We start from the raw sequence: 22974 nt of genomic DNA on the forward strand, positions 1-22974 counted from the left end.
CAATGCAGGATTTAAAGTTAATTTGGTGAGGAACAGTGAATGTAAACTTAACAGGGCACCTTTAAGTAGCTTGAGAGAGAGAAAGAGAGAGAAAGAGACGTTTTATGTCCTTTAATGACACATCCAACCAAAAATAACTAAAAACACCTTGAAACCCAGCAGCAGCCCACTGAGAGATAGACACAGTGTGTGGAGAGAGGCCTCAGGCAATATGGCACCATCAGCACAGCGGGACATGCATACAGTAATGAGGTTAGCTCCCAAATGGCATCCTACCATTCTTCAAACAGCACCAACATTAGGCTCCATTCAAACCATCACCTACATAATGTAGTGCACTTTATGGCTTCAACACTGAGGCCTGTTTTCTTCATAATGTATAAACTGTGCTGTAGCCCAGCTGTGACAGGAGATCCTCTTATCGCTGAAAAATTCATAAAATTCGCAAGAAACTGTGGGGAAACTAAGAATATGAGGCAGCTCTGCTCTGTGCTGCTTCTGTGTTGGATGAAAATAAATAAATAAAGGAGACCAGCACTCTAGTTCTTCTAAATGCAACTGGAAAATATCTGAGTGTGATACTTTATAGAAATGTTTGCATGAATGAAAATAAAGGCTCTTCACTACCTTGAGTGCGTTTCATTCTCTATATTTACAACTTTCATCCAGTCATACTGTTTATTACATTCACTCTTTTCTCAGCTATTAACACTGATCAGAAACAGGCAGAAGTTTTGGCACTAATTGTCTCTCTCTCTAGTATCCCACATCATTACATGGATGTTAAATACAGACACTGTTCAGAGGGACACAGAGGAGTCCTGGAAACAAACAAACTCACTGCAACACACAGCCATCATCATCATCACCATACCTCATCTGGTAAATTCATGCAAACATTTTGTTCTCTTTTCAGCCATCAGAGGGTGCAAGAAGTGACGTGAAACTCACTGAACAGACAAAATAGAATTTAACATTTACTGTAAATAAATAGGACAGGGAGCAGAAGCTGCCAGCAATAATGCAGAAACATTTTTTATATATATATACTATATAAGGATAATAAGAAAATATTCTTCATTGTGGAAAATAAATACCAGACCCTCATTGGACAACAACTGAATCTTTTTTTTAGGTCTAATCAAACTAACAAGCTAAATGGACAAACTAGAAAGATTTAGACTCTAAAATTAAGGATTTCTGAAATTATAATAACCTCAACCTTTACAACTCAAAGAAATAGTATATCCTTATTTAACATTGCGGATCACTTGTGAATATAAGCAAAGGAAAATTGTACTTTAATTCACTTTAATCCTAATCCTGTGTCCTTGTGTTAATTGTTCAGTTATATCTTGATCTCAGAAATGTTTTTTTTGTTTTGTGATATTAAATTCCTCTGTATTCTCTTCCTGTAAAACACTAAAACATTAACAGGGGTGCGTGAATCGACACGTAAGGTAAGGTATCAATACTAGCATCAATAGTATCAATACCAAAATAAAAAAAGGATCACGTTAGATTATGTACACGAACACTCTCTTTTGTGTCTTTTCTGTTTTTTGTAAACAAGTTGTGAACACAACATGAAATATATTTTAAAGGACCAGTGTATAGGATTTAGTGACATCTAGAATGCAACCAACTGAACACTCCTCTCTTTCCAAGTGTGTTGGAGCAATGGCCCTCTTTTGACTGTTCTGGGCTACTGTAGAAACATGGCGGTTCAACATGGCAGGAAAACTGCTCTCTATGTAGATATAAAGGACTTTTCAGGTTATCATACAAGATCTGTATATTGTATATGGAGTTAAGGAGCAACTCCTGTTGGTCACTAACTGTGTCTGGTGTTGAGCAGGTAGTGTACAGTGGGTTTTTAGAGCTCTTTCTGTGAAAACAATTGATTGAAAACTATACAATGAGAGCTGTAAGAGTGAACCAAAACAGTAAAGTTGCAGTTGGACAGCGAAACAATGAGCTAAAACTTGCTATAAAGCTCCAGGATGCCTTCGTCATTACATATTGTCATTTGATATACTTATTATAAAAAATATAGATTATAACTGCTTAAACATACACATGATAATAGTAATTACTGAAATATTAAAAAGAAATGCCTAATGTTTTTTTTTTAATGAAAATGGATTCTGAGTTTTATTAATGATGCATTAAACTCATGACAGTATATCATCCGCTTTAAACAAAAAATAAGTAAGGTATATTGATATCAATGGCTCTGGATCCAGTGTTGCTTCGAGTCAATCAAGTTTGGCCTTGGGAACAAAAATGTTTCCATTCAGATATGATTTGGGGTGACTTAGCTTGTGGATTATAGCAGCTAGCACAGCAAAATGATGGGTCAGAGGTGTGTGTTTGGATGTCCGCCAGCAAAAACTGTCGTCATCGTCCTCCTCTTTTAAAAAAATCTAATATCATGGCTGACCGAGGTGTGAATGGAGGCTAACAAGCTACAGCTCTATTTTGCGTTGTATATGCTAAGCCATGAAATACATCACATTACTGAAGCTAAAGAAGCTCTATCTTCCATTTCACTTCAACAAGGCTCCTTTTAAATTATTTTTGTTGCAGTTTTCAAATAGTGCTGTCAGAGGATTTACATAACACTACATGAATCAAATCATCATGGATTGAACACATCACTCAAAGATTTCGATCATATTTTCAGAAGACAAATCATGAAGAGGAAACAACTGACATGATCCCGAAAAATCCGCTCCTATGTCATATCGCTATTTTGAATATTAACAGATCCGAGATCACATAAAATGTAACATTAGTAACATATGACATGAGTCTCCTTGAAAACGGCAGGTCGTTTGCACCCTGCAGCGACAGCAAAAAAAAATCACTTGGCCTTACACTGTACAAATGTCAGCTGATCTGCTTGCATATACACACACACACACACACACACACATGCTGACAATAAATTCACTATGAGACACTTAAAGGGCTACTGTTCGCTCGCTGACAGATGCCCAACTCCTGTTCTTTACCTCCAGGGAAAAGTTAATCACCGCAGAACCCAGAACGTTTGAAGGGTCAATGAACCACCAGGCTGGAGAATAAGAGAGTGGTGAGATCGGCTATGTTTTCACTGTTTCACGTCATTTCCTCCACCGCTAAATCCCAGGGTTTGTTTTTGTTTCCTTTGCTTTCTTTATCCACTAAACCAAATCAAATCCTGATTTGGACAAAGGAGAATCTGTCTCTGTCCTTAACATTTATAAAGTTCTTCACAGATGTCTTCTCATCCTCTGGAGCTGGAACGTCTCTTGTTTGAATCCTGTCCATTGGTGTGTGTAAATGGCTGCACGTATGTACATGTATGAATGTTTATGTGTGTGTGTTTTTTATTGTATGTGGACATTCAATACCCTGTAGCATTAGCAGGTGTGTGTATATTGAGTGTGGTGAAGCGTGTTCCTGATCCTGGAGCAGTGAAGCTGTAAGCTGCGTAAGCCACAGAAGAGCCCACCATCAGGCCTGTCATATAAGAGACCGTCATTGTGTTCCCTGAAGAGAGACAGAGACAGCAGAGAATGAAAACTATAGTCTGTCCAGAGTGAAATGAACATTTAAACAGAGGATGGACTCACTGTAAATAAGTTAAGTACAGTAAAGAAACATTTTACTAATTTAATTAATTTCTAGTTAAGTATTATTAAAATGTATCAGTAAACTGAACTTAACAGACTCTCAGAGGAATTGATATGACTTTGATTTATTATTTGCTTACCAGAAACTAGTCTTCCTCGTCTCACAGAATAAGGAACTTTTAAAGGATCAGTGTGTTGGCATTAGTGGCATCTAGTGGTGAATTTGCAGATTGCAACCAACTGAATACCCCACTCCCTCCCCTTCCATGTAGGAGAAACTAAGGTGTTTATGAAAAATGTGAAAATCCCTCTCTAGAGTCAGTGTTTTGTTTTCCTGTTATGAGCTACTGCAGAAACATAGCGTTGCAATGTGGTGGCCTCCATGGAAAAGGACCCGCTCCCTACGTAGATATAAAGGGCTCATTCTGAGGTAATGAAAACACAACAAATCTTAATTGGAGGTGATAACACACTACTTAAAACATACTCATACATATTCTATTTCTGGCAAGTCTCTTCCTCTAGATGGCACTAAAGTCTACACACTGCACATTTGAAGCTAACCTATCTCAAACTCTCTGGTAACATTGTTGTTCCCTTTAGAACTCAACTAAGGATGGTAAAAGCAATCTTTGACATTTTGGGAAATACACTTATACAAACAGCACCCAGTTAATTTAGCAGACATATTATACCTTGTTTGTATAAATCTGTACAAAAATTTAAGTTTAAAAACAACAATTTATAATTCTAAAGGCAATGCCAGAAGCGCACTACTCTCACGATACCAGACAATTGTAGATCTCCCTGCCTACTGATTGATTGGGGAGTTGCATGAACAGCGGCAAGAACAGCAGCTAACGAACCTATGCCTCTTACATTTTGACAAGGACACACCTTACCAGAAATGTTTATCTCCCTTAATTCTCCTGTCTAGTGAACTAGAGAATATGAAGGGGTGCCCAAAAAGACTCGGTTCTGCAATGACTGACTTGTAAATCTAAAGGCGCACTACCATCCCCTGGGAAGGTGACTACAGGAAGTTACTTTACCTGGTCAAGAAACAGAAAACAAACATTCATGACTGTATGCTCTCTCTCTCTCTCACCTGCTAGCTCCCTCTGTTCTGGTGGCACTTTGCCGGCAGCCTGTATCATCGGCACAGACCCGAAATAGCCATTGGTGACTCCCATGAGGAGGGAGAAAAGACAAGGCCAAGCAGGATGGTACAGGGTAGGTGCATTGGCTGGGTACACACACATGATGAACAGAGGGATGAAGATCACCCTCAGGCAAGAGAAGAAGAGCAGGCGGCCTCCAGACCAGTCGTATGGCAACGCTGCCAGGATCTGAAGAAAGAACATGGAGTCATTTCAGTCCAATTTTATTCTGCTGTTCACCAGAAATTTTGTGAAGTTAGTACACGAAGTATATGCTCTTTGCACAAAAGATGAAAGAAACAGGATTCTGCAACTCAAAGATAATTTAAAGGACCCAACTAAGAAGAGCTTAAAGGTTAATGTAACACTAAATCCCTTTTGATGAGTAAATAGTTTGTAAATTACATGTACAATCACTTTATTAAAAACAGAGAGTAGTGGTAGTAGTATACTAGTATGGAAACACTCTCACAAAGGCAAAGCTATAATGCTGTTTAGCTGGTATATATTTATCATGTTTGCCATCTTAGTTTAGCTTGTTATCATGATAATAATTGTTAATTAGCACTTAACACAGAGCGCAGCTGATGATGATGGTAGAGGGAATTTAAGGTATATCCAAAGTGATTTTACGCTAAGGGGGCTATAGTTGTGTGTACCAAATTTCATGGCAATGTGTCCAGTAGTAACAAAACTACAAATGTCAGCCTCATGGTGGCAGTTGCTGAATAGTCAAGGGATCACTAAAGTCATAAGAATTCCTCCTCTGGAGGTCATGAATGTCAGTATAATTATAGTGTAATATATTCATGTTAATTAATTCAACAGTTTTTGGAGATATTTCAGTATGAACCAAAATGGTGGACCAACACACTGACATTGCTTTCTATAGAGCCATGCTGCTAGCATGTGGCTAAACCTGAAATATAAACTTGCACTTTCCTGAACATCAGACCCTTTGAATTTTTATTACTCACATTACTCTGAGGCTAAAAATTCCGCATTGTTCCTTGCTCTTTTTTTATCATCATTTTTCACCTCGGAGGTACCGTAATTTTACTTTCCCATTTTCAATTTAATTTCTCTTCTCCTTCCTTATCTCTTTTCCCTCATTTCAACAAAATGCAAGTTTCCCCTCAACCAACCTTTTCCCTTCAAAGTCAAAATTATGATTTAAGGACACCAGATAAGTTCTAATTTATGAAAATATAGATAAAGCCTTCAAGCTAAGTGCAATTATCTAAAAATAAACCAGACTTTTTACATCCTCACTCTACGGTTTAATAAATGGGGCGACCCCATTAACCGTTTCACAAGGTCAACTCCAGTGTGAAAGTGCGACTTTGTCTCTTTTCTTTGTCTTGTAATGCCAAGAAGCTTAATGCCCAATTAGATAAAAGGGGACCGTTCTCATATTTTCTCAAATTTTGGCAGAACATAAAAGAGGAGATTACACAAAAAAAAAGAAGAATATTGATGTTCCAGTTGACACAGTCTATTATTTACTTGCAGGAGAAACTGAAGAGTCCAAACATTTACTGTATTACTCATATGTTAATTGGCTGCCAAGAAAATTATAAACTATGAACTGGATAGAAGTAAGCAAACGTCTGTCTTTTTGAGCTTTTAGCTCAGCTGCAAGTAAGTCTGGACTGATTATACCTGAATAAAAGAAAATGAACTTATTTGATTTATTTTTTGCTTTCAAAGTCTTATTAACTACGAAAAATTCAGGTGACTTTAAGAATAGTCTAAAATAGTTGTATCTTAAACCTGCAAACAGGTTTTTTGGCCACTTGGATGCAGTAGAAACTAGCTGTAAACACAACAAATATACAGCATACAGACACATTATCACCTTTTAAGTTTCAAACATTAGAGACAGTTCCTTATTCATACATTCAGTAGATATGGAACAACGTAGAGCAAGTCATGTTTCTGGCCACCCAATGACTGTAAGTTCAATATTTACTCTCCCTTTAACTCTGTTTTTGGTCTCCACTAATACCTGAGGGAAATATTTGTCTAAATGTTTCTCTATGTTCACCAACTAGTTGCTAGCTTGTCTGTTTGCACAGCTGCCTGCTGCGGCCAAAAAATAAGCTGACAATCAACCAAAACAGTGAAGTTGTGGGGTGGAAAACCAAAAAAGGAACTGAAAAATGCTTACTTGTTACACAGAGCCAAGTGGAACTGCAAAGTCTGGGGATACGTCTCTATGGGTTCATCAGTAAGAGTGACCACTTTCACATACAGTAGTAATATGATCCAATGTTCATATATAAGTATTGATTACAGCCACTTCTGGTTCCCACAATTAGGAGTTTAAGTTCCTTTTGACACATAGTTATGAAATACTGAGCCACTGCACCAGATTTTCAACAGTTATCAACAGTTAATTAAAATGTTCCTTTCTGTCTTTCTGCTACAGCTGACTTCTCAAACATGAAGCTAGAAAACAAATTCTAAACTGTCAGTCAAAAATATCCTTTTCACTTGAAATCAATTATGTACCTCTACACACTGAGAAGAAGTCTTCAAATCTGCAATAAGTTAAGTTTTTTGTTAAAAGACAATGAAGAGAAAACTATTACATTTAAGAACTGGTAAGAATTATAGGTTACTGTTATTATATATGTAACATAATTTTTATAAATGGGGTTGACAAAAGAAAATTGACATTATTACACTTATTTAAGCCTTGTTCACATTTACACTCTTCTCTCTGTGTAGCATCATCAAATCTTTTGCTCTTCTTGACAAGAGAATTTTAAAAACTTGTGCCTCACCTTTCCTACAAAGTCCGACAGGTTGAAGGTGGCCATGATGAGGATGGGGAGCCACTCCCCTAAGGTGGGGTTTCGTATCTCTGACTCCAGCCCAGGAAACAGACACAGAGTGATGCTGTAGGTCACTGCTATTGACAGCATGTAGGCCCAGATCACACGGGACACCACGTAACGATGCAAGATCATATCTGGATGGAGAAGAGACACAAAGGGCCATCTTTAAAACACACTCCTCTTCTCAATAATCTCCAGGGGATGCATTTGAATTTCAAATCCACCTATTAGGAGTCAGAGGGTAATTGAGCAGTGAGTACATTCGATGCAAAGAGGGAGAAAGAAAGAAATGAGTGATGAAAACAGACAGTACCGCAGACACAAGGCCAGCTCCTCCTTATCTTGGCTTTCGGCGCATCAAATCGCACATATGTCCCACCGACAAAGTCCTCATTGCCCTCCTCTGTAGTACACGGTCCTGTCCCACCATTTCCCTGAAGAGAGACAGATAGAAAGACTTTTTAATTTAAATTTATAAATATAACGAACATTGGAGAGACAAAAAAGCCACATTAAAATTTAATTGAATTTTATTAGCTTATACTTTACTTCCTCATGGCTGTGAGAGCAAATTTGAAAATATGCACTGTAAAATATTGTAATTTTGTTGAAAACCTTTTCAAGGATTTTGAAGGACACAAGCAACATAAATAGTTCATCATGAAAGCACTAGAGGTAGCCATCACAGAAAATATATAACTTTTTTCTAGTTAAGTTTCATTAATTATGGCTTCCTGGCTGCATGACATCAGCTTTTTATGGCAGCAGCTATTATAGAGGATCACTGTGACTGGGAGCACGTTGACGTAATGATGTTAGAGAGACTTCTGACTGGACTGCAAATAAGAACAGGAGCCACACACACACACACACACACACACAAACACACATCCTCCAGTCGTCCAAACATATATGCATGTCCCTCTCCTCATGCTTCTTTCCAAACTCACATTTTTTAACATATGTGCACTGGACACACACTCACACAAGCACACACAAACACACACACACACACGCACGCACGCACGCACGCACGCACGCACGCACGCACGCACGCACGCACGCACGCACGCACACACACACACACACACACACATTGATCCATTAGTTGATTAAAGGGACTTGCGAGCCAGAAGGCACCACTCTTCTTGATTATCCCATAATATAGAGCACTGCCTTGGTTTCCCCCGGCAACCAGAACAAAGGGCTCCCTGAATCAGCCCCCAGATGCAGAAAGTGACACACACCCACCTGCACGCACACACACACACACACACACACACACACACACACACACTACTGTAAAACACAGGGGGACACACTTGTCTCTTGTGCAGTGGCATACAAACACACCCATGAAAAGATGACAGCCTGAGGTGCCGTGTCCTCCTTTGAAGGCTCTGAACACACCCACATGAGGAATGATGAGGAATATTATACTCCATGTCTGCAGGCTACAAGTACAAAACGTATTTACCTCCTCTTCTGTAATTTTTCAATCACTTCCTTCTTTCATTATCATGACTGGTTTCTTGCTCTCTCTCCTCTCCTTCCTTGCTCACTTTTTTCAGTTTTGTTTTTATCATTTTTCAATGATCCTTTGCTCTTCCTCCCTTTGGCTGGCTGCCTCTCGGTCTCATCTCTTTGCCTTTGCAGTTTTCTTCCAACCCTTTTTTCCTCTCAGCATTGTGACTCTAATTTTCTCCTGTTCGTAGGAGGCCTCAACCTCTCCTTTTCTCTCTAAAAATCCATCTGTCTCTGTCTTCTTTCCGCATCACCCACACATACCGCCTCTCTACCCCACCGACGCCCCTCTCAAACAATCCCTTACAGTCCCTCTTTCTGAGTGGCAGCCAAAAAGCATCCAGCAGCTTAAATAAATTATTCTCAGAGAGAGCCCTCCATGCCTGTGTGTGCGCTCAGTACACACGGATGTACAAAAAGAGGCACACACACTTTTCACTGAAATAGTGAAGAAAATGGACTTGCATGACACCGCAGTTCAGAGGCCCAACATTTCCTCCCTGTCTGGTTTGTTGTTGCAACATTTATGAATGGTTAATGAATGAAACATATACAAGAAACTTGAATGAGAGATTCTGTCGGTCCAAGTGGAAGAGTCAATCTCTCAATCCAACTTGAAAAGCCAAAATTCAAAATTGCAAAATATTAAGTTGAAACAACTCTCTGTGCATCAGAAAGAAAAGCTTGAACCATATTAAAACCCAGACTGTGCCAGAAATCACTCTCTCAGTCACTCACTCACTTCTCCCTATATAGTAGACACCTCATTAGTCTACACAATAGAGAGCCGTTAATTGAGATTTCAGCCACTTATTACAGTAATCATCATCAGTTTGTGTCAGCACTGACAGCTGTAGAGTTGTCAAGCAGTCATTTTCACATCTATGAAATGTGGAGCATTTATATGTTGGAAGACACTTTTAACCAGAGTGACTTACAAGATACTTAAGCGAATGCGTGGTGCAAAGAGTTCACACTGTGCAATGCAAGCTTTGCTTTGAGCAAAATGCAAACATCAACATGCTTATAATGCTAACATGCTCACAATGACATTTTACTTAAAAATTACAAATGTGAACTTCATGATGGCGCTAAAGGAACAGTCAAATGATCACCAAAGTTATTAAGATACATCCTCTGGGGGATATGAATGTCTGTACAAAATTTAATCCGATAGATGTTGAGATATTATATAAGTGGTGGACAAACTGACCGTCACTATAATGCATAGAACTATGTTGTGTAAATTCAGAACACACAGAGTGTAGTCAACACTAAAGTGTCAACAGTCAACTGTCCACAAACTTACAAATTTGACGTCCTCTGTGATGACATCATGGTGAACCCGATATCCAGTCCCATTGTCACGTGGGTCATGACCTTTGGCTGGACCTTTTCCCTGGGCGTGGTTGGTGTAGTAGCGGACGAATCGTGAGCGGCGGACCAGGAGGTGAAGCAGGAAGCAGAGCATTTCCATGCTGATGGAGATGAGGAAGAAGATAAGCGTGCTCCTCCTCTCATCCTTTATCAGCAGCTTGGTGAAGATGCGAGTCAGGGAGATGATTACCCCGGCTGTACCTGGGAGGGGAGCAGAAAAAACACAAGACATGAAAAGATGGAGAAAGTGAGAAAGACAGTGAAGGAGATGAGAAAGATAGCTGAGATAGAAATGTGTGTGTGTGTGTGTGTGTGTGTGTGTGTGGTTGTACTCACTCTCCCCCGTCATCACCCCCTGTGTGTACCTCTTGGGCAGCATCCCCATGTAACCATAGAAACTGGACTGCTGCACTGAAGAGGGATGGGGATGTGGTTATCAGTGGAAACAGTGGCCTACTGTAACAGTCAACACTGTAACAGCACAATCTGTTTACTTCCTGAAACCTCCACACGCCAATGGGGAGATGCCAGCTTGACCTCCTCTAATTAAAATCCACTGCTGACTGAAAGACTGTGTGTTCACACTTCCAGTAGGGACAAGGAAACTGCAGCTGTGTATAAAAGTCAGCAGCAACAGCTAAAGGCTGAGCTCTCTACTTTGTTTGCTTGTGTTGACACTGTTGCTTGTTCATTATTTTTCTGGCTAATAACATGTTTAATTGGAGCACCACCACCATCATCATCAGATTAAAATCATATCTATGGTAACTTCTTTATGATCTACAATTCCAACTATAATACAGTCATATTATTCATATTTACCACAAGTGTCTCCCTATAAATTTGGATGGATAGATAGATAGCAACAAGCATTGTTATTAGTAGTACCTGTACATCCAAAGGCCACCACTCCCACTGACACGAGGTTGATGATGTAAGCCTGCCTGGTGGTGAACTTTGCCAGCCACACATCAAACACGCTGACAAAGACCAGCGGTCCCAGTGCGAAGATGTAACCTGCAGAGACAGAGACAGGCGGACAGGCGGACAGGCGGACAGGCGGACAGTGAGGAGACACCACAGAGCCAGGTTATTCTGTGTACTGCATGACTGAACACGTGTTTGACAGGTCCGACGCATGAGCACGAGTTGCTTTGATCTGAAGCCCGCCACGGCAGTCTGATCCGGAGTTTATTAATTCGAGAGACAAGCTATCAAGTAGACAACATACTTCAAAAGACATTTCCTCAAAGATGCAAGCAGAGCTATTTAAGCTGCAGAGGGTAGTGTGGTGAAACCTTGCTCTTACATGTACCGTATATGTGCAGAGATATCAAACTTTTCCTCCGGGGACATACATTTTTAAGGACCATTTTTTTTCTGTTTTGCTCAGAAGTGATTTTATATTGGGTAAACTGAACAGCTTTAATGTTTTTTATGATGTTAGTCTCCAATATCACAGTGCCTTACTGAGAATAATCTACACTGCTGGATGGTAACTTTCCAACTTTTTAACAAATAACTTTGGGCCACATTTAAATCTCAGCCAAACCTGATGCAACATCCACTTTAAATAGCGCAGTGAATTCACTTTTAAATTGTTTTTGAAAGCTTCAGCAAACCAAACTGAAGGTGATGCAAGATTTTTTTTTTTAAGTGAAAAGGACTCTTAAAAGGCAGCCCCATTTTAAGAATAAAAACCACAGGAGTATTATTGCAGAGTGTCTTTTCCACTGTCTTCCTATTTTTGCTCTGTGTATGCTGTTCTGATACACCTTGAGGTTCCCAGAGGGTCCTTAATAAATGAATCACTGTAGAAGTCGCCATAATTAGAATTTTTTCACAATTAGAGATTTGTCTTTGAGCGGTTTCCTGTCCTGACTCACCCACAGTGATTCTGGTGTGCATGCTGAGTCGCTCCACCAGCACATTGTTGAGGATGACGGCCAACAGAGCCACCACGATGTACGTCAGACTCATGTCAAACACAATGGATGTCCCTGAAACACACACAAACACACACAATAAATGAATAGTGTCTGGTTGCTTGTTCCTGTGTGTGAATGTGTGTCCATTCATTGTTACAGCTGGAAAATCCATGTGCTCTCAATGCACAGATTTATATAGTTCATTGTACATATTTATACCTTTAAACTTGTGGTGCAGGTAGTCCACATCAGTGATGAAACTGTTGTAGGGTAGCAGGAAACCAACTCCAGCCAATAGCATTGCAAAGTAGATGCCATGGTAACGGTCGTCAGGGATCGGCTCCTCAAAGTCTGAGTGGGAAGAGAGGAAAAGAGGGAGTCAAAGGTTAGGGAATTAAAACAGTATGAAATCAAACTCAAACAGCTTGGGGAGGGGAACGACTTCAAAACATCTGAATTAGGTCTGAAGCCAGAGCACTGGATCTTCATTAAAGTTAATCAGGATAAATGAAGCTGAAGTAGCTCTGCTGATGGAGCAGCTAATGCAGTGGAGGAGTTTGTTCCAGTTGGTGAAGGATTGATCGGAAGAATTATTGATCATGAACTAGCTGCCCAAAAAGTTTTTTAGTTGAAATGTGATATGCAGGGTCTTTTTTATAAATGTGTTCTCCTAATCCTGCGAGCCTGCTAATAAATCATTTTTGAGCACTTAGATTTTACAGCTGAGTGGAAGAGAAAAAAACAGGAATTTGAGACTATTTGTTTCACTTCTTACTCTTAATCACTTTGTTATCATGGTAACTGAAACAAATAAACTACTTTCCTTTTCATTTGTTAATGGATGGTCACCTACTCTTAGCCCTTCTGTGATCAACAGTATTTCCCTAGAAATATGTGCTGGAGCTGCAAGGAGTAGTGATTAATCAATAACTCTATCAACAGAAAAATAATCCTAACATGTGCCAGTTTTTATAATCATATATACATGCACCACATACAGCTCTTGGAAGCATTCACATATCTGCTTTTTCTTCAGCTTGTCTTTTTCAGGTTAAGGAAAAAACAACCTTTGAAGCAAAGGAAGCCGTGTGGATCAGGCTTACAGCAGCATTTCTGTTCAAAATAAAGCAAACTGTGTAGTTAGCATGAGATGTGAATGTCACCATGGCTGCACAGACAGAAGTAAAGATCATTGCCTGCAGAAGCTCAAACCTCATTAACGGAAAATCCAATGAAGAGGACACAGCAGCACCGCCCACACTTTGTGACTGACATCTCATGCAGAAAAAAACCCTGACAATATGAGAGTGTTTTAGAACGGATTTCCCCTTTTTGACATAAGAGAAACAGACTGTCAGAGCAGCTGAGCAGGACTGTAACCACAGCCTGGGATGGATTCACTCGTTTGAGTCTGAATTATCATATCTCTGTGTGTTTCTTTCCTTTAGGGAAAAGGCAGACTCAGTGTCTTTGTAGATTGCATACTCTGTCTATATTGATGGCTGTATGCTGAGGTATGGAAAAGAGAGACGGAGGGAGAAGATGAAGAGACTGCGAGCCGAGACAAGGTTTTTGCCTAGAGCCCTCGCCACTAGTAGACTAAGGTGGAGCAGAAGTGGGGCAACCACCCTTACAGGTACCCAAGAGGACATAAATATTGTGAAACTGGCCTCTAAGGTGCCCTCACAGTATGATGAAATGTCCTCTAAGCTGCCCAAATAAGGAGAAAACATACTCAATTTCTGTAATGACTTTCTTAGTTATGTGTAAACCAGGATGAAATGTTGTATGTGTGACAGTTTGTAATGAAGTGCCCTCACTGGTGCCCTATTGGTGGTAGAAAATGTAGCAATACCTTGTAAAGACCAAAGGCGAGAAAACATGACGTGCCCTCTAAATAAATAAGATATAATACAGTTCCCTGTGAGTTGCTGTTGTAATGGGTGAGCTTGAGGTTCTTTATGGGTGCCTTACTAGTAAATAATAAAAATGTACAGATGGATAACAGAGAGGTTACAGTCATTTGAAATGCCTTGTCAGCAGCTACTATTCTCATTAAGCTGCAGGAGCTTACAGACACTTTTTTAAATCACAAATTCCTCTCACAGTGACAGCTGCATTCTCCATCATCTGCTTTAAAACAGGTCAGATGACATCAACAATCCATCATTTATGATAATAAACAAGTAAAAACACATCAATAAAACTCTTAAATACTTAACAAAAATAGACAGGGCATTTTTTAATAAATGAAAGCAGGAATTAAAGCCTATATTTAATCAGAATGTTTTCACTGATTCAGAGAGTTAAAAAACAACTATTGATCTACTAATTCATGTAGATGAATTGATTGTTTTGATAATGTAGAATCTTCTACATCCTATTCTGGTAGAAGCAGCAGCTTGTTGCACACGTCTCAGTTATGTTATTAATTATTCATAAGAATTTGGCAGCACCCAAAAAGACAGAATACATTCAGTGCAGGATTTTTAAACATTACTGTGTCACAAAGTCAGCTCTCCTCAGCATTTTTGCCTCCTAGCCTCACGTCCAGTCAAGTCTTACAGCATACAAACAGCTCTAATTGGAGCTTGTACATGTTATCTATTATTATCTGAATGGTTCATTTTCACTACAATCAGGACAGGATTCAGCACACGGGACAAAAGCTTGTAATGAAATCTGGAAGAGAACCTTGCTAACAAACAAACAGAGGAGTGAAAGCAACTTCCTCGGTAGATGTAACAACATACATGACAAAGGCATGAAGGCTAATGCAGTTCTAGTTCTGTATGTCAGAGCCTTACCAGCCCAAGTTACTAGAAAAGCAAGACAAATGACAGAGCTTCCTAGTTGTTCAAGACTGCTTATGAATTAAGCGTTGTCACTGAAGGTGTTCCACTCTTCCTACGCTGCTTCAGATGTTATCCATTCGTTGTATCGCTGAGGTGTGTTTCCTTATATTCTGAGTCACCATATAACATGTCCATCTTAATCAGGGATGAAGCCTTATTACAACACATGCATCGTTGTTCTCTGCTGATTCATCTTCCCATTGAATGTATCAGATCACCTTAATTTTCTTTTTCACCCTTGCCCCTGAAACATCCTGAGTCCACCATTGGCCCTCGCTGTGCATCCTTGGTCACCTTTGATTTGATTAATGTGGCCTTTGTGCAACCTGAGTAACCAGGCAACACAGCACTTCTCTGTTAACAGGAATGCTTCCTGTGTTACACGTCCCTTTTACTCTCTCTGTCACTGTTTATGTTTTCTTCCGCCTCCATCAACCAACACACAGTCGACTCTCTTCCCACTCAGCCTCACGGCCGTTCATGAAGCACTCATGTCAGTTACTATAAATGCTACATGACTCAAATGTGTTTGCCATCCCCTTAATCTCTTCACTGTACTCTCGATTCTGAATTAACAACTTCCAATTCTAGCAAAAAACAAAAAAACAACTACAGTTCCCTAGAGCCACGGCATGTAGCTTCATACAAATCAGTGCCAAAGTTGTAGTTCTTCTGGTTTTCCAAGCAGGGTTGCAAATAGGGTTGTAAAAAGATATATCTACTAAATATATATATACTATTATTTACCCTGCATCTAGATGATTTATGTTACGAAAAAGTAAATTGTTGGTTTATTTCAGATATTTTTAAAACTAACACCTTCAAACTGATGGTCTTAACATTAACTTATGATATTGTTGAATGAACAAGGACACTTTTGTGTTTTTGTGTTAAGAAATATTAAAAATAGCTATAATTTTAAAAAACACAAAAAAACTAACACCATGACAGTGAAGAAAATACTTCCAGGTTGTGTTTCCTCCAGTCCGTCCACCGAACTGATGCGGACTGATAAAACTAAATTGAGGAAAAGAAAGAATAAAATCTTGTGATGAAATGTTGAGTAATGTCGTTTAGTGTTCATAGTAAAAAAGTGTCACAAAAAAGGAAAATTTGTGCCCACGTACACAAATCTTCAGATTCAATTTCATCACTATTTCTCGAACGGCTGTGAGACTGGGTGGGAAGAGAGTCGACTGTGTGTTGAGTGATGGAGGCGGTAGACAATATTAGCAGTGACAGAGAGAGAAAAAGGAACATGTATGTAAAACACAGGAAGCATTCCTGTTAACAGAAAATTGTTGTGTTGCCTGGTTACTCAGGTTGCACAAAGGCCACGTTAATCAAATCAGAAGTTTGGGGGCCAATGTTGCTAGGAGACTGAATGGAGCATGGATATAAACCCCCCCCCCCCCCCCCTTTTAGTATTAGTAATGAACTGATAGTATTTTTAAGATATCTGTCCCTTTACAGCATTCAATATATGAGAGTCAAAGCTAGCAAGCTAGGCTAACAGCTTCCACTTGGAGAGTTGTAGCTACTTAAGTTTGCTTGCTAATATTAGCAATGATTCCTACTAGCTTCAGTGTTACTGTTAGTGTTATTTAAGCACCTGTTGAGTCATTGCAAAACTGCAAACCCACATTACAGATAGAAGGTTTGTAGTTTGTGTTAGCTGTCTCTCTTTCATGAGTCTAGTGGTGATGGAAAATCACCAAGCGGTCAAAACTGCTGTAACTCAAAATGTTACCCAGTGATTAAAATCACAAAACTGAGTCATTTATGAAGTCACATTTGGTGGACCGATATCATAACAGGGACTAAGCAATGGCTAACAATGGCAGCACCCTGGACACATATTGCACTTGTCATATTTCGACATTGTCAGACAGGAACAAAAATATTCCTCCCCCAGGGGAACAGTAATGTAGAGCTAATGTAGCTGCAGATACATTTTCTGTCAATCAAGTACTTGATTAATTGCCTGTTTGTTAGCAGCATTATACCCAGGAATTATAGGCAATGAATGTGGATAATATTACTGTAGATATTTATGATGTTCTGTTATGTTTACACCATAAACATATATGTATATTTGTTTATGAGTTCTGTCCACTTCCTGTACTTTACATTTAGAGTAGAATGGACAAATGTTGGTGGAAAACCGTTTAAATCTATCAAACCAGTGCACACATACACACATGCACAGACACATATATAGTCAGAAACTCTCTCACCAGGCTCGGACAGAGCCAGCACTCCTCGCTCCGGGGCATCTTTACTGATCTCCTCCTCCTCCAGCTGGTACGAATCGAAGCTGTAGCTCTGCACCACTCCGCTCTCTCTTCCCTCTCTCCAGCCTTCTCTCCCCACATCCCTCCATCCCGCTCTTCCTCCATCCCTCCACACATCTCTCTCCTCGGGCGTCTGGGCCGGTGTGGGCCTGCGGCGCTCCGCTCCCACCGTGCCCATCTCTGCACTACACGTACACACGCACACAAACTCTCACACAAACACGCACAATACACACACACAATACACACACACACTAAACACTCCTCCTGACAGGCTATGCACTCTTGGGAGCGTGCATGTTATAACACAATCCCCGAGACACACCCTGTTCAGGCAGTGGGTGAGGAAGAGAGGCAGGAGACCTTCAGAGGATGGAGGATCTGCACAACAGGAAACAGAAACTGAATCAAAATGTAGAAGAAGACGCAGAGAGAGAAAAAAACAATCTGTCACATCCTTACTGAAAGCGTGAAAAAAAGTCAAGGTTAGATACCCCAAAGAAACCTACTATGCATGTGTGTGTGTGTGTGTGTGTGTGTGTGTGTGTGTGTGTGTGTGTGTGTGTGTGTGTGTGTGTGTGTGTGTGTTTGTGTGTGTGTGTGTGTGTGAGGCATACTAAATGAGAAACAGTGACAAAGGATGCATGACTGGGTGACAGTAAAGGAGAGGGAGACGTGGGCGAAAATGCAGCTGTGCATTTAGTGAACAGGCAATGCAATGTATATGTTACTGTAGGAGAGAAGAGAAAAGAAGATAAGAGAAAATCAATTAGTTTATTAATTAGATTCATCCTTTTGGTCCTTTATCAAGCATAAATACCAAACATTCACTGGTTCAAGTTTCTCAAATCTTTGTATATTGAATATTTTAGAGTTATGGATTTTAAATCAGACGAAACATGCAACCTGGAATGTTATCCATTGATTAATTCACCAAAATAGCATTTGATAAGGGACCTTTATGTCCTTTTCTGAGCTCTCAACAAAATTTGACCTGCCTAAATCCCACCTTTTTCGTTTTTTCCAGGCAAGGCATTTTATTCGGAACCAGAACCCCAAATTTCCTAGTCGTCCCCTGAAACTTTGGTTGACTCATTACTGGCTCTTGATCCTAAACAAAAGCGGCTAATTTCTAATATTTACGGTCTCATTAATTCTGCTATTGACACCCCGGCTTCCGGTCCCAAAGAGTCATGGGAGCAAGAGCTTGGGACCACTTTGCCCGATGATTATTGGCAACAAGTTTTACGGTTGGTTCACTCCTCTTCAATGTGTGCAAGACACGGCCTCCTACAGTGTAAAGTTGTGCACAGAGCTCATTACACCAATTTGAGGCTATCTCGGATTTATCCCAATGTAACTGATTCATGTAATAGGTGCAAACAATCTCCAGCTGACCATTCCCATATGTTTTGGTTCTGTCCCAAGCTTGCCACTTTTTGGTCTGAAATCTTTAATACTCTTAGCACAGCATATAACACTACTATATCTCCTGATCCTCTCTTGGGCCTATTTGGTTCCCCCCTGCAGCCTCTTGCCTCTAAAGTTTTCCGTACTGTTCTTCCCTTTGCCACCCTGTTGGCTAGGCGACTCATACTTCTTAATTGGAAACACCCTCAACCTCCATCTCATAGTAGGTGGGTGAAAGAAGTGCTACTGTCCATTAAACTTGAAAAGCTTAGATTTTCCCTCAATGGTTCCTTAGGTCATTTTGAAAAGACTTGGAAACCTCTCTTAAATCATATTGAATCTTTGACATCTCTGCCTGATTGTGACGACTGAGCCCCCCTATTTATTTATTTTAATTTCATATATTTTATTCTATTTTTGTTGGGGTTTTTGTTTTGTTTTTTGTTTTGTCTTTTCTTCTTGTTTTTAACATTTTAATTTCATTTACTTGCCTGCCTTATCATTTTCCTTATTCATGTATTTGTTGTATGTACTCTGTACTGTTTACATATTATTGGACTCATAGAACTGTTCACCTTTGAGTGGGTCGGGATTGTGGGAGGGGTAAAAAATGGGGAAAAATGTTGGAATGGAAGTCCTTTATGTCACATTGTACTGATGTGTTGCTACCTGTGGAATTGCTTCCAATAAAGAAAGTTATCAAAAAAAAAATAGCATTTGATATGTTAAATAATGAATGGAAATAATCATTCTGAAGCTCTACATTATCTGTTATCTGTTTGGCTAAGATTTTGTCTTTTACCAGAAGAGTGAGCGAGACTAGAACAGTAAACAGTAAAGCAGTTTTAAATCAGCTGACATGAATCTACCAAATACGATACTGAATACTGAAAAATTAAAAGAAAAGATGCGAACAAAACGCTGGTCGTGACCAAATATCTGCACCCACTATTGAGAGTGTGACTGAAAGTGTGCCTACAACCCTCCTCACATTTGAATTATACTCTCTTCACGAGGTCTCCCTTCTGTCATTACAGCAGCTGATACGGCTTCTCAATAACCTGCTTTCATTCTCTCCAGTCAACTGGAAACTGTTGAGGAAAATGTTATTGTTACAAGCTAGATCAATATAAATAGCTATTGACATTGTTCTGTATGCAAACATACACACACAAAAGCACAAAAGCTCATCTGGTGTATACACTGTGTGTGTGTGTGTGTGTGTGTGTGTGTGTGTGTGTGTGTGTGTGTGTGTGTGTGTGTGTGTGTGTGTGTGTGTGTGTGTGTGTGTGTGAGTGTGAGTGTGTGGTTACACAAACCCCTCTGTCACCACACATCCTCACTGAGGCTCACCTCTGATGCCCCGCATTAGATTTCAAACCTGGCCCCCAAATTGAAGCAAAATCAGCTCCGTTTTTGCTTTGTGTTTAGAGAGTGATCCTATTTTAAACCCCAGCTGTCTAGAAACAGACAGGATGTGATGATGTAAGATGGTTATCATCTCTGTAATTTGGGCTCATCCTGGCATGGCCCCTAGCACATGCAGAGAAACAGGGAAACAGGTGATTCAATTGAGGCTCTCTAGTGAATATAAAGCAGTGAAAGTGGTTATTGAGTGGTTGTTTTAAATCTAATAATGATGGCAGCTCACTATAGCGCCTCACCCCATGTTCTGCAGCTGGGAGACTTTCCATTTGCTGACTTAGGGAGGCGCTCGCAGCCTTCCTCGTTTAAATTAAAAGGACAAGCCTCCAGCCAGCGACCGTAATTGAATTGCAGTCTAATGTCGCGCTGCAGTTTCTATTGTTTACTCCGGCAGGGACAAAAGGAACAGGTGTGTTTTTTGCAAGAGTGAACAAAATCATCAAAATCACCACATTTTGCGCCTCCAGCAGGAAATAAATCATTTGGTTATTAAATGCATTAACTCCAAAGTCACGTGCAACCTATTGATTACTATACAGAGAGGAAATTGACAATTGTAATTAATCAAAGGAAAAATTCGACGGCTGAGCAGCGGGGGCAACATAAAGATGCTCTCTCTTTTTTTTCTTCTGTTTTTTTCTTTCTAATTCATCATTAAAACGATTCCGTCCAGGTCCAAAAAGGTTTAAGGGTTTTAAATCGTTTTTTTTGTATTTGTTTGCTGCCACGACCACCGCGCTTTCCCCTCTTTCCACCAACAACAGGTTATTAATGGACCCCTTACCTCCGTGTCTCCCCCTCTGCTTCCGTCTCCCTCGGCTCTTATAGAAGCGGATCCTCGGCGGACCTGGTCCCTACACAAAGTCCGTCTCCATCGGACAGAAGGGAAGCCCTCCTAACGCACCATCCAGCAGCGGAGAGAAGGAGGCATGGATGGATGGATGAGGAGAGTGAGGGGGGCGGAGGAGGTGGAGGAGAGAGGGGGAGGTGGAGGAAAGGGGAGGGGAGGGGAGGGGGTGCTGCCTCTGGCTGTTCAGCTTTTGCAATAAGCCCTTTTTTTCAAAAGCGCTGTTAGACTCGAAGATGAAACCCACCAAATGTATGTTGGAAAATGTTGAACAACTTTTTTTCCCCTGTTCAGAGTGATGAATAATTTAGTGAACATTATTTGCATGTATTAAACGGGGACTAAAACATTTGATTTCATGGGAAAAAGAGACAAAAATAATCACAAGTAATCAGCTACACCACAGACAGGAATCCTCAGCAATAGACCAAATGTGTATATTTAAGAATGATGACGACAGAAGACATATAAATAACATAAAAATGGGATAAGATCACTTTAAATTCTCTGAGTCCACAATTGAGTATAGAAATCCCAGGAGGACCAGCAGGAATAATCTATAATATGTTTTTTCATTTGAGACTTTCTCTTGCTTCTCTTTTTCAATTTTTTGTCATTTGTTTTTTTATTTAATTTGGCTTTACCGACATGATGAAATACACGAGTGACCAAAGTATATAGAAAAGGAAAATGGTTGTTTCTCTATACACAAGCACACAGACTCTGTCTCTCTCTCTCTCTCTCTCTCTCTCTCTCTCTCTCTCTCTCTCTCTCTCTCTCTCTCTCTCTCTCTCTCTCTCTCTCTCTCTCTCTCTCTCTCTCTCTCTCTCTCTCTCTCTCTCACACACACACACACACACACACACACACACACACACACACACACACATACGCACACACACACAGACACAATACTAGCTGTTGGCACTGGAGCCTCAACATGATTGACAGTTTTATCAGTTCAGTTCAATATGTTAATGTTTTATTACTGGCAGGGGCTTCGTCATATTGCACACCCCCACTGTTGCCACAGAGGAGCACCAGCAGACAGGAATTAGCTAAATGGTATAACCAGTCTCTTTAGGTGTACTGTCAGTGGAGAACAATACACCGAGGACCTGCTGCAGCTTCATTGCAGGTTGTGGGTTTGAATCCCATTTTTAGCATCTCTGTCTTTGTATACTGTCTAATAAGATCAAAATCCTTAAAAGGTAAAATCCAGGTCACCTGACTTTTGGCTCAACATCACAGATCGCATCAAAGTAAGATCAGCTGAATCAAATTTGTGTAGTACATCCTTCTTATATACAGTCTATGAGTACATCATGCAAAAGGCTTATCCCATCAGAATATTGGATTAGTTCTGAATTAAAAATAATATTGTGCTTATTAAGAATGTGCAGAGAGAGCGCTCCCTAAGATAGGTTGGATTTGCATTTCTGATTTGGTGTCAAGTCCAGATGAATCCAGTGATTTCTATCATGATGGAGGAAGACACACACAAAAAGACAATGCAAGAGCCCTAAACACATGGAAAAATATGAAAAGATAAGAAGGCGTACAACAAAAGACTAAATTGATCAGTGAAGCAGCAATTACAGTAACAACGTTTATGTCGATGCAAAGACAGATGTTTTATAAATGCAAATTGCAGTTTCTTTTTTCTACACGTCAGATCAGATCAGCAGCAA

At 40.0% G+C, this 22974-nt stretch overlaps 1 protein-coding gene across 1 annotated transcript; it reads right to left on the reverse strand.

Annotated features, from left to right (window-relative positions):
- Positions 1 to 22053, reverse strand: slc29a4a (solute carrier family 29 member 4a). Its single transcript, XM_062438295.1, has 11 exons — positions 21221 to 22053; positions 17545 to 17982; positions 12672 to 12803; positions 12411 to 12524; positions 11413 to 11541; positions 10861 to 10935; positions 10457 to 10725; positions 7937 to 8057; positions 7570 to 7757; positions 4729 to 4969; positions 1 to 3537 (listed from the first exon to the last, which is right to left on the reverse strand). The coding sequence occupies exons 2-11, from the start codon at positions 17777 to 17779 to the stop codon at positions 3392 to 3394; spliced, it is 1650 nt and encodes a 549-aa protein (XP_062294279.1). The 5' UTR covers positions 17780 to 17982; positions 21221 to 22053; the 3' UTR covers positions 1 to 3391.
- Positions 22054 to 22974: the final 921 nt, after the last annotated feature.

This window comes from Scomber scombrus, chromosome 18 (genome assembly GCF_963691925.1).
Source record: "Scomber scombrus chromosome 18, fScoSco1.1, whole genome shotgun sequence".
NCBI lineage: Eukaryota > Metazoa > Chordata > Actinopteri > Scombriformes > Scombridae > Scomber > Scomber scombrus.